At 36.5% G+C, this 12727-nt stretch overlaps 1 protein-coding gene across 5 annotated transcripts in view; it reads right to left on the bottom strand.

The window, feature by feature from the left end:
* The window catches only part of hyd (E3 ubiquitin-protein ligase hyd), a 680323-nt gene that overhangs the window by 382022 nt on the left and 285574 nt on the right, over window positions 1-12727 (bottom strand). For all 5 annotated transcript variants that reach the window (XM_090411567.1, XM_090411569.1, XM_090411568.1 and 2 more), the window contains one exon: window positions 8631-8715. In XM_090411567.1, the coding sequence (XP_090267693.1) occupies window positions 8631-8715 (85 nt within the window). The remainder of the gene's footprint in view (window positions 1-8630; window positions 8716-12727) is intronic.

Below are 12727 nucleotides of genomic sequence, written 5' to 3'. Positions count from 1 at the left end.
TGGGAATATAACAAAGATCTGTATTAAAGTTTTGTCGATATGGGAAAGGCATATGACAAGGTGCCAACATAGAAACTATTCAACACGCTACAGTTATACGACCGTAGCGTGTTGAATATAATGTCAATGGGGCATTATATCAAGCAATACAAGTATTTATTTGAGTGTAAATCAGCAGTTAGAATTGAAGGAAGTAGAGGAAGATGGTTTAATGTTAAATTTAGTGTGAGACAAGGATGCACAATATCCCCCCTGTTATTCATTTCTATATGGATCACATTATGAAGGAAAGTGATATTAAACATGATATCAGAATTGGAGATGTTAATGTCAGCTCTTTGCTTTATGCGGACGATGTTATACTTCTAAATAAATCCGCTACAAGTTTGCAAGATTCTCTGACTAAATTGAATAGCTGTTGTAATAGATATGGTATGAAGGTCAGCAATAAAAAGTCAAAGACAATGAAAATAGGCAGAATCATTGAAAATGTCAACTGTGTTGCGAATGGAGAACCTTTGGAACAAGTAAAACATTTCAGATACTTAGGTACGATTTTTACTGATGACGGCAAATTAAATATGGAAATAGACAACAGAATCAACAGAGCTGGTATGGTAGGCAGCCAAATGAATAAATTCATACGAAATAAGAGAGAAATTAGTCGGAACACTAAATTAGCTGTATACAAGACAGTGTTCAAACCAGTTTTAACTTATGGATATGACAGCTGGGTCAGAAGTAAAATACTTGACCAAAGACTAGAGACCGCAGATATGAGACTCTTGAGAAAGATTAGAGGCGTGAACAGATAGCATCAATGGGAATATCATTTTAAAAATGAGGATATTAGGAAAGAACTTGACATTGTCAGCATCCAGGAATGCGTTAGCAGAGCTAATCTCAAGTGGTATGGTCACTTAAACAGAATGGGCGAGGAAAGATTAGCAAAACAAGTGTTCTCTGACAGGTTGGGAGGAAAACGACCCAGAGGAAGACCAAGATATAGGTGGATTGATAAGGTACGAAGAGTCTTAGATGACAGAAATATAAGATCTGATAATGTTGGAGTCTTGATAAGTAACAGACTGATTTGGAGGAAAATTGTAGATAGGAAGTTAGTAATGATGTAAATTTTTCATGTAGTACTATCATATCCTGTATACACCCCCTTGATGGTACATGTCAATAAAACACTTGACCAAAGACTAGAGACCACATATATGAGAGTCCTGAGAAAGATTAGGGGCATGAACAGATGGCATCAATAGCAGTATCATATTAAAAACGAGGATATTAGGAAAGAACTTGATTTTGTTAGCATCCAGGAATGTGTTAGTAGAACTAATCTCAGGTGGTATGGTCACTTAAAGAGAATGGGAGAGGAAAGATTAGCAAAACAAGCATTATCTGTCAGGAAAAAGATCAAGAACAGTACCAAGATATAGGTGGATTGATACAATAAAATGTGCCTTAGAAGATAGAAATATAAGATCTGATAATGTTGGAGTCTTGACAAGTAACAGACTGATTTGGAGGAAAATTGTAGATAGGAAGTTAGTAATGATGTAAATTTTTCATGTAGTACTATCATATCCTGTAAAAACCCCTTGATGGTACATGGCAGGAATTTGATGATGATGATGAATATTTTGTAGGCTATGTCAGGTCTTCCATTTATGTATTATTCTATTTTATCAAAAAATGTGTTGCATAAATCTCGGTGAGCTTTCTGTACTATGGTTTAGCTATATTTCTTTTGTTTCCTTTATATGTTCTTGAAGGAGTGATTTATATTGCCATTTGTTTTTCTTTTATTGCATTTTCTATATCTGTGTTTCAGATTTTTAATGCTTTTCTTTTTTTTAATATTTATTTTTCTTTCTAAGTACTTCCGAGGCTCTATGGATTATCTTTATTAATTTGCTCTATGGATTATCTTTATTAAAGTTTTCCATCATTCTTCTAGATTTTCACTGATTTCGGCTTCTTTTTTAGGTAATCTATCAATCCTGATTGATATAGCATTCTAATGTTTTCTTTTTGCAATAGATATACAGGTATCCCTTGATGTTACCGCATATATCAAAATCGTGTTTATCAAATCTAATAATCAATGGTAAAAAGTACAATTCTTCCCTGATTGATTACTGTACTAATAGTTCATTTTATATGGTATTCTTTTAGGAAAGATAAAAAAAATGAATGCAAAGTAAATACTTAATAAATACTTGTACCTACATTAGTTACTGCAATGTTTTTTAATCAAAAGAAATTATAAAAAGTCGTTTGAACAGTTGTAGTTTTTTTTTTTTTTTCTTATCGGCATAAATTCTACAATAACAAGCAAAATAACTCTCCAGACCTCAGAACAAGCATTCTTTGATAAACATCTGAATCCATATCCATTACTTGCTGCTCAAGCAATTCTAAACTGTGAAATATTCCATCCAGTTCTTTGACTGTTATTTCCTTTGGAACCTCATCTTCACATTCCATTTGTTCGTTGTCTTCATATGTGTGTTGTTCAATTTCAAGAAGATCGTTGTCACTGAAATTTTTTGAATTTGAATCCAATAATTCTTTAACATCTTCTGCATCAACACCATGAAAATCGAGGTCTTCACCAATTGCAACGATTTCTTTGACCACGTTGTTCACAGGATTTTGAAAACAACGTAAGTCATTAGCACATTCTGGCAGAAGGTTTTTCCAAACAGCTTTCCTGCATCTAGAAGACACTTGTTCCCACGAGTGACGAATGTTCTCAATTGCGTGTTTTTAATGCTAAATTTTTTCCAAAATTCGTGGAGCGTAATCACATTTTCTCCCGTTGTTGTTTCTACTGCCTTTGAGAATGACTTTTTAATAAAATAGGATTTGAATAATGTCCATAGGTTGTAACAATGATGTTGTATTTGGTGGGAAAAATAAAACTTTCACATTCTCACACAGATCATTAAGAGAATTTGGATGACCACGAGGCTAGCAGTCTCGTGGTGTGAGCATGATTTTGTGTAGTAAATTTAAAGGATGCGTTAATCAAAACTCATCATCATCATCATCAAATTCCTGCCATGTACCCTCAAGGGGTGTACAGGATATGACAGTACTACATGAAAAATTTACATGCCTGGTCAGTGTTTTTTTATCACTGTGCTGTCATCACTGCTTGTTTCATTTAGCAGTTTTTCAAAGTAATTACTCCATACTTCAAGGATATCTTTTTCTCCTGTTTTCATGTCACCTTTATCATCTCTAACTCTTTTACAGCACTCTTTCCTCCATTCCTAACCTTCTTCAACAACCTCCAGAATATTTTGCCACCTTCTTGATATTTATTTTCTATATTCTTGCCAAAGTCCTCCCATGACTTTTGTTTAGCTAGTTTTACACACTGTTTAGTTTTCTTACATTTGTCTCTGTATTCTGTAAGAGTAAAAGCTGACTTATTTGCCAGGAACTTTTGATATGCTTTCTTCTTTTCCTTCACTGCCTCTTTAACTTCCTGTGTCCACCAGTGCACACAACCTCACCACATGCCTCTCTGGCAGAATCAATCAATGTTTTCTTCAGAGTTTGCCAATGAATCTCCAAGGTTTGATTCCTGTTCTCAAACTCTTTCATTTTCTTTTCAATAATCTTTCTGTATTTTAGTCTGCAGTTCACATCTGAGAGCTGCTCAACTTTTATTCGCTTTAAAACTTTCTTACATGTTATTCTTTTCAATATGAAATTCAATTTTATCCTGCTCAAGACTAAATAGTGATCGCTTCCAATTTCAAATCCTCTGTACACTCTGGTGTCCTGCACCAGGGAGAAAACATCACTATCAACAATAACATAGTCAATGAGACTTTTCTTATTCCTAGCCTCTTCTCTCCATGTGAATTTGTGCACATTTTTATGTTGGAACATGGTGTTAGTAATAACCAGTCCATGTCCTGAGAAGAAATCCAACAGATATTTGCCATTATTATTAGCTTTGCTCTTTTCTCCAAATTTTCCCAAAATATTTCTGTATGTCTCACAATCATTTCCTACTCTGCTATTTTGATCCCCAACAAGGACCAACTTTTCCTTTTTCATTGTGTCAGTTGCTTTTTCTAAAGCGTCAAAAAATTCCTCCACTTCTACCTTAGTAGAACCTTCTGTGGGACCACAGGCACAAATAAGTCTCATTGTCCAGTTCCCCATTCTCATATTTGCCCACATTACTCTACTTGAGACTGACTGCCATTCAAGAAGATTAGCCTCGTATTTTGTGTTGAATACTATGGCTACTCCTTCTTTTCCTTGATTGTCATTGCCTGAATATAACATTTTGTATTTATTGCTCAGAAAGATCTCACCTTTTTTGGTCTTTTTTGTTTCAGTCACCCCTATTATGTCGATCTGGTACTTATCTAATTCCTCAGCTAGCTCCATTTCTTTGCCATTCAGGCTTCTTACGTTGATAGTACCGATCTTTAACTCTGGTGATGTTGAGTTGGGAAAACTCTTGCCGCATATATCAAGGGAATGCCACAATTAATTTCGTTGCGATAATCAAATCCGCATTAAGCAAAACCACGGTAAGCAAGGGATACCTGTACTTTGTATACTTGTTCTATTTTTTTTTTTTTTTTTTTTTTTTACTTCCCTTCTCTCCATTTTGCTACTACATGGGCTGTTCAATAAGTAATAAGACCAATTTTACTGTGGCAAAACCACTCATCACAATATTAATTTCTGTGGAATAAAGAAATGTTGCTGTATGTATACGGGCTGATGTGCCAGCGTGTCACGTGCCTAAATGCAAGTGCTCATCGGCGCCTACGAGGTGTGACCAGTCTTCGAAATGGATGCATCCTTATAACAGCGTTATGCGATTAAATTTTGTGTGCATTTGCAAAAATCGGCATCGGACAGTTTTAACATGATACGTGAAGCTTTCCACGACGAAGCAATGTCGAAGGCAAGTGTTTTTCGCTGGCATAAAAACTTTTAAGGAAGGAAGGCAAAATGTGGAAGATCTTGAATGTGAGGGAAGACCTTCAACGTCCATCACAGAGACATTGATCAACACAGCAGTGATTATCATCAAGCACGTCAAAAGGAAGTGTCCATTGCTGAAGAAGGGCTTCTTATTGCACCACAGTAATGCAAGGCCACATATTGCTGGTTGTGTAGTGGACGTTTTGCAGAAGAACAACACAGATATCCTACCACACCCTCCATACAGTCCTGATCTCGCACCGTGCGATTTCTGGCTGTTTCCTCAGCTCAAAAAACCATTAAGAGGCCGCCATTTCAAAAGCAACAAAGCATGTGTAAAAGCTGCGGAGGCGGTTTTGAAAGAACACTCAAAAAACGGACTCTCACATGTGTTTAAGAGGTGGACACAACGTTGGGACAAATGCATCGAGTCTGACGGCAGTTACTTCGAAAAAGATCATGTAAATGGTTACGATTAAAGGTAATCTGTTTTCTGTATAAATATAGTCTTATTACTTATTGAACAGCCTACCTATTTCTATTTTAGAAACTACTAAATAATGATAGGAAAAAATTTCACTTCTTCTGTAAACATGCACATCTCTCTCTCTCTCTCTCTCTTGGAGCTAGTTTCTGATTAGTAATGATTTAATCAATTATAGATCTTTTTCCTCTGTCATTCCAAGTATATTTATTTATATTCTTTTCTTTTTTTTTTTTGAAAAAAGTATTGGTTATTCTAAAATTATTGAAAATACACAAGTCTTATAGTACTTGACCACTGTTATTCATGCAAATTTCTCCATATTTTCCTAAGATGTTGAGGATTGTATTATTTCCACCTCTAGTATTAAGATCTCTTGCTATTAATATACAGTCATTTTTATTTTATGTAGTTCCTCACAAAATTGTTCAGAATCCCTTTTCCTACCTTCTTCAGGAGCATATACTCCTATGATATTTAAGAAGCTTCTATTTGTTTTTAATTTAACTGTTATAATTCAATCATTCACAAAATTGTACTTTAGTAATCTATTTTTCTATTTATCATTGATTAAAATGGCCCCACCACTAGAAGCTCTGATATGTTGGTCCACTCCACTATATAGCATAGTAAAACCATCTATATCTTTTGTTCCCTTTAATTTCTTTTTTGTTTCTGTTATCATGGTTATATTAATGTTTTTAGTTGTTTTACTAATTCTAATTCCTTCATTGTTATGCTTTGAGATTCCTAATTGGCTATCTTTATCCTTACTTGGTCATTTTCCATTGTTTCGGTCTGATGAATTTTCTAGTTCAAGCATCTGAGTTGCAGAAATTTTTTACTTTGTAAGGTAACCAGCTTTATGCAAAACCCCCGACCTGGAGGACCAGGGTAACTCTCTTAGTCTGGTCATTATCTCTCGACCTGTCCAACAAGGGAAGCCCTACTGCACTGGCATAGCTCTTGAGGTTACTGGTGCATGCAAGCTTCCTTACTGCATCAAGGTGGAGATATCATTAAGGAGGATATGTGTATATATATCCCCCACACACAACACATGCAGTAGGGCCTATAGCAAATAAATGCCATGAGTGGCCAGGAGTCAGGACCAGCATTGTTATTATTAAACAGTTGTAGTCCTTGGTACATAATTCATGGGGGGGGGGGGGGGCGCTATTCCGTGGAACTGAGATAGAATTAAAAATGACTGTATTAGTAGGTTCAGTGAGTATGAGTTAGACTGTAAAAGGATAATGAGCAGCTGTTGCTCAAGTCCTTGTAAATCTAGTAGAAATGAGACGTATAGCAGATGTTAGTTCTGCTGAACAGCAATGATAAAGATATTTGTAGTGGAGACAGAATATGGAAACTGATCTTCTATGAGACAGTGGCTGAACAGAATCTCTGAAAGAGGTGCCATTAATCAACTGAACCACAATTTTTTGAACAGCATCAAGAATTTTTAGTGAGGTCTTAGGTGTACCACCCAAACATGAGATCAGTATTCCCAGGTTGGCTGCATTTGGGATTTACACAGAGTAATCACCTGATCAGAAGAGAAGTATCATCTCCTGAGCAAAAAAGTTTTTGGAAGATGAGAATGATATAGAAGTGATGCAATTATTTCAGGAATGAACCGGAGTACGAGTTAGCCTGACAAGAGAGAGATCTGCGCTTAACTGTTGAGCAGAGCATTATCAAAAGTAACTGGAGAAGAGGCTGAGATCTCTTTTGTGAAAAAACAGCAAAGCTGTGTTTTGAAAGCATTGAAAGTGACTGGTTGTTTTCAGCACAATCGAGGATAATGTAGAGATCAGCATTCAGGGCACTTATTAGAGATGATCTTGAAGTTTGAGATGTTTGTGCACTGCAAGGCTTGTTGTATGAATAGGATGAGTGGAGAGTGTTATCACTGAGATATGTGTGCATTGCGAGTCCTTGTTGTATGAGTAGGATGAGTGGAGAGTGTTATCATCAGAAAAACTATGAATAGGGTTTGCAATCAAGTGACAGAGCCCTGAGGGATGCCTGCATTAAGAAAATAGACCACCTTTTACCATTGCATTTTAATCAATCTGAGAGAAAACTGGTAATCCAATTACAAAGGGAGGAAAGCAGTCCATATGATGGTAATTTGTTGAGAAGTCCTCAATGCCAGATCCTAACAAATGCCATGTAGATGTGTCTTTAAGTGCAACAACAGTCTCTCCAAACCTTTCCATGATGAGTCCAGAGGTGGGCAATGAAGACCAGAAGACTTCCTGTGGATCTAAACTGGCAAAAACCATGTTGGTGGTCACTAATTAGCTGACAGTTTTCCAAGTTTTGAAGAAGGTTGACTCTCTCAATAACCTTCTCCATTACTCTGGAGAAAAGATTAATAGGTTAATAGAGAAAATTCAAGATTTAAAGACTTTCGGCATGGAATGTAAACTCAAAACAAGCATATTCCATTCTTCTTAAAGAAGGCATTGTATATGACATAGCTAGGATAGGGTGAGGGAGAATAATTAGGTAAATTATGATATATATAACACAGTTGTGATATCAGTATATGATTTACCTACTATTCAGTTTCCACCACTAGCAGTAAGTGTGCTTAGAACTGTGGCTTATAGGAGTGGTATTTGTCTAAATGTGCCAGTTTTTTTCTCATAACCATAAAACCAACTGCAAACACAGCAGATAGTAATATGCACACTTAAAAAGACAAAGTCGAAAATTATATAGGTTTGTCAGCCGAATTTCAAGTTTTCTGGTCAAAGGCAAATCCTAATATGCTTTGTTTATTTCAGGGTGGATGTCATATATTCTAACTACCTTTCTATTATATTTAACTATTGTAATACTGGCTTTTTCTTCTAATCCAAATTTGACCAAATCTGCATACCAAATATCACTAACATTCATAATTTGTATAAAGTAATCATTACCATAAAGTAAATAAACCACAGTTATTGATTGGAACTACTTATTTCAGTGTGTTTTCAGCTGGATTGATAAAATAGCAAATGAAGAAATATTAACTTATTAATGTTTTAACAAACATAACAGTTACTGCCTGTGACTGTTATTACAGAATCACAGGTAGTAACTGGTTCATTCTAGAACCCATAAAATGGAAGAAATGAGAATTAAGAAATTGAAATTTTTCAATATCACTTACCTACGGGAAGGCAAATTGGTACCATTTGAGGAGACAGTACCACTTAAAAGATCCAATGATTCAAGGCTTGCATTACTTGCTCCATCTAGGAAAAGGGAAAGTATTAAAAACTTAAAATTTAAATGGAACTAATTATTATTTTTTTTAATGTGAACTCAATCCATGAAAGAGTGTAAAACTATTTCCATACTCTTCACCACTTATTGTGGGCATGAAAGGGTGAGGTAATTTGGCAAACTCTACAGATCAAACATGGCTTCAGGAGTGGTACTTTAGCCCTCCAATAAGCAGGGGTGGTGATCTCACAATGAAGAGTTAAAACTATCTATAATCCACATTAGTTGTCAATATTCGTAATGACTTTTGGTTGGAAATAATTTAGCACTGAATTACATCTTAAATGCAAGGAATCCTTATAAAGCACATTGACAACCTCTACAAACCAAACATGCCTTCTTCAGAAGCACTTCAACCCTCTAATAAGCACAAGTAGCATGTTCTCACACTGAATTATTGATCGTTTTCACTGTCCAAACTAGTTCAGTTAGTACTGGTGATGACATATGGTTGAAAATAACTCAGAACTCAATAGCATCTTGAATGCAAGGAATCGATATAAGCACTTTTTAGCAGAAGCAAATTGGCCCAAAAATACATACAAAAATACATACAGCTGCAAACAAATCAGACTACATTAATTAATTAGCATTAATTGCTCTCTCAGAGCATTAAGCAGTTTAGCAAAGTTGCTTCCTAAGCATTTTAACTTTAGTTTTCATTTTTTTTTAACATACTGGTTTTATTAATAAACAGGTAAACCTTTGCATGTGTGCTCATTAATAATTGATTTATGGACTGAACTATGGTTTGAAGAAAACAGTTCATCATCAATTTCCTGATATGTACCCTCAAGGATCAGGCTACTATGACAGCACTACATGATTAAGTTTACATTATTATTAATCTCCTATCAACAATTTTCCTCCAACTTAGTCTATTACTTGCCAGCATTCCAACATTGTTGTATCTAACATTTCATTCTTCTAACACACTTCTGAGTAAATCAATCCACCTAGATCTTAGTTTTTTTCTTGGTCCCTTTCCTGCCATTTTGGAATCAAACACCTGTTTTATTAAGCTTTTTCTCATCTATTTTATTTAAATGGTCAGCTCTGCTCATGCATTCTTGAATGCTAACAATGTCAAGTTACCTCATTATTTCTTCATTTTTAACATGCTTGTGTCTTTGGTGTCATCTGTTCAGTCCTCTAATTTTTCTCACAACTCTCATATCTTTTATGTCTAGTTTTTAATCAAGTGTTTATTTCTGTCCTTTTTTTTTATGTTGGGCTCATGCATGAGAGGTTGGCTGATCAACCTATAGTACATTGGTACCATATATGGGTAGTGGGTTCGGAAAGGAGAAACTTGCTTACATTTGATTTAAATGTCTGTATGTTGTATTCCTTGGGAAATATGTCAGGGGAAGACTGTTCCACAGTACCAAGGATGAATGAGGAGGAAAAGAAACTTGTTCTGTGGGTCTCAAGATGTACTGTGAAAGGATGTTGGGCAGCAGATGTACATGTTCTGATGAGCTTAGTACAGAGTGGGGGGAATTATTGATGCTGTTTCAGATGAACATTTCCCATGGAAATATTTATAGAATATACAAATTGCAGAGACCAAACATCTATGTGAAAGTGAGGGGAGTGAGTTGGTAAGCGATGGGTCATTCATCAGTCTGACTGCTCTCCTCTGTATTGAGTCATGCATTTTGAGGGAGGTTTTAGGAGCCCCGCTACAAATGTGAGAACAGTATTCAATAGCTGGATGGATTTGTGATTTGTATAAGGTTAACAACTGTTTAGGGGTGAAGTAATGTCTTGAGCGAAAGAAAAATCCTAGTTTTTTTGGAAGCTGAGGATGCGATGGTTGTGATGTGTTTAAGCCAGAAAAGGCCTGATGCCAGGGTAATTCCGAGAAGAGAAATCTCATCTTGTCTGGGAATTTGAGTTATCAAAAACAATGCTGGGTGTAAATGGTTCTTTTTTTGTGAGAAATAAGAGAGAACTGGGTTTTATTAGAAATGAAGTTGATGATGTTATCTGAGCCCCATTGGAGGATGGCTTGTAAGTCAGAATTAAGAGCGGTGGTGGTTGATGTTCTGTGGGTTGAAGCGAGTTGTGTAGAGTAGGGTTAGTCAAATGAAAGGGAGGAGTATAATGTGCTATCATCAAAAAACTGCGTATTGGGTTGGAGTATGTCATTGATATACAGAAGGAAGAGGGTCAGTGAGAGAACTGAACCTTGTGGGACCCCAGCATTAGTTGGATGGTAAGAGGATAGGGAGCTGTCTACCATCACACATAGTGTGCATCCATAACTTAAACCTGAGACAGTCCAAGTGATAGGAGTTTGCTTAGTAAGCCTTTGTGCTAGACCAGGTCAAAGGCGTCAAGAGATATCAAGTGCAACCACTTGGGATTTGCCAAATTTCTCCATGGCATTTGTCCAGAGATGGGTGATAGATGAGAGTAGATCTCCTGGTGATCGGCATCGAATGAATCCATACTGGTGGTCACTTAATAGCTGGATACCTTCAAGGTAGAGAAGTTGAGAATTGATGATTTTCTCCATCACTTTAAATAGGACTGAGGTGAGTGAGATAGGCGGTAGTCAGATGGCAGCAATTTGTCACCATTTTTAGGAATGGATTGAATATAGGCAAATTTCCAGGGTTTGGGATATATACCAATGGAGTAAGAGAGTATGTACAGCAAAGGATAGGAGTCGGTTCTGCTGCACAGACCTCCAGGACAATTGAAGGAATACCATCAAGGCCAGGAGCCTTTTTTTTTTTGTGTGTGTGTGTGTGTGTGTGTCTAATTTAGACAACAGGTTTATGATTCTTTCTGGAAAAAGAATACAGGGGACAATGTATGTTGGGCAGTTGGAATCACTGGGGGGGGTTTCCAAAGTGTGAAGCCAGGAGATTAGCTTTTTCTGCATGTGATGTTGCAATTGAGCCATCTGGATATGATAGGGGTGGGAATAGTGTAGGGCAAAAGTTACAACCAATTGCTTTGGCAAGAGACCAAAAGGCATGGCTGCAGTTTGGATAGGCTGCAAGTTTCCTGCCTTTTGCCCATTAAAATTCTGTTTTGGAAGCAGTGATAATTTTCTTGCATTTGTTTTGGGCTTTGGTATAGGCATTCAAGGAGGATGGAGTTCTTGATTTGAGCCAGTTATGCCTGATTTTTCATTTGTACAGTCTTGGCACATCTTTTGGAGAACCAGGGCTTAGATAGAAGACGGCAGTTCAGAGAAGTGTGGGGAATGTATGTTTTCCTGCCAGTGAGGATTACTTTGGTGATAAGATCGGTGTATATGTTTGAATTAGAAGACCGGAAACATTAGTTCAACCATGGGAATGAAGCATAGTAGTTTTGGAGGCTATCCTATCTGGCATTGTTATAATGCCAAACTACTCTTGTGTGGGAGTGACTATGTAAGTATTGTTGCATGGAGAAGGAGGAGACAAGCACTAGGCTGTGGTCAGAATTACCCAGGGGAAAGACTCACTACATTCACTGTATATTTGAAAGAGTCATTGGTAAGGAAGAGATCTAAGGCATTTGAGAAGTGGTTCGAGTTATCCGATATTCTGGTCAGCTTGTGGACAATTTCTGTAAGGTCGGAACTCTATCTGAACTCTAAGGCCCATAACTTAAACCTGGTTTGAATACTGCCTTGTATACTGCTAGTTCAGTGTTCTGGCTAATTTCTCTCTTATCCCATATAAATTTATGCGACTGACTCCCCATCATACCTGCTTTGCTTATCCTGTTTTCCATTTTCATATTTAATTTGCCTTCTTCACTAAACACTGCTTAAATAGCTGAAATATTTTACTGTTCTTATATGTTATCCATTCAGAATGTAGCTGAGGTTTTTTCATGTTTCTGCCTATTTTCATAGATTTAGTCTTCTTATTGCTGATTTTCATGCCAAATTTATTTCAGCCATTGTATAATTTAGTTTGTGAACCCAGGATACTTGCACTGGATGTGTTTAGGTCTGCATAAAGCAAAGAG

The sequence above is a fragment of the Typopeltis vanoorti genome, chromosome 21 (genome assembly GCF_054136105.1).
Source record: "Typopeltis vanoorti isolate ZY-2024b chromosome 21, IOZ_Tvanoo_1.0, whole genome shotgun sequence".
Taxonomy (NCBI): Eukaryota; Metazoa; Arthropoda; class Arachnida; order Uropygi; family Thelyphonidae; genus Typopeltis; species Typopeltis vanoorti.
The sequence above is the reverse complement of the archived record's forward strand: the minus strand, read 5'-3'. Positions and strand labels throughout refer to the sequence as shown.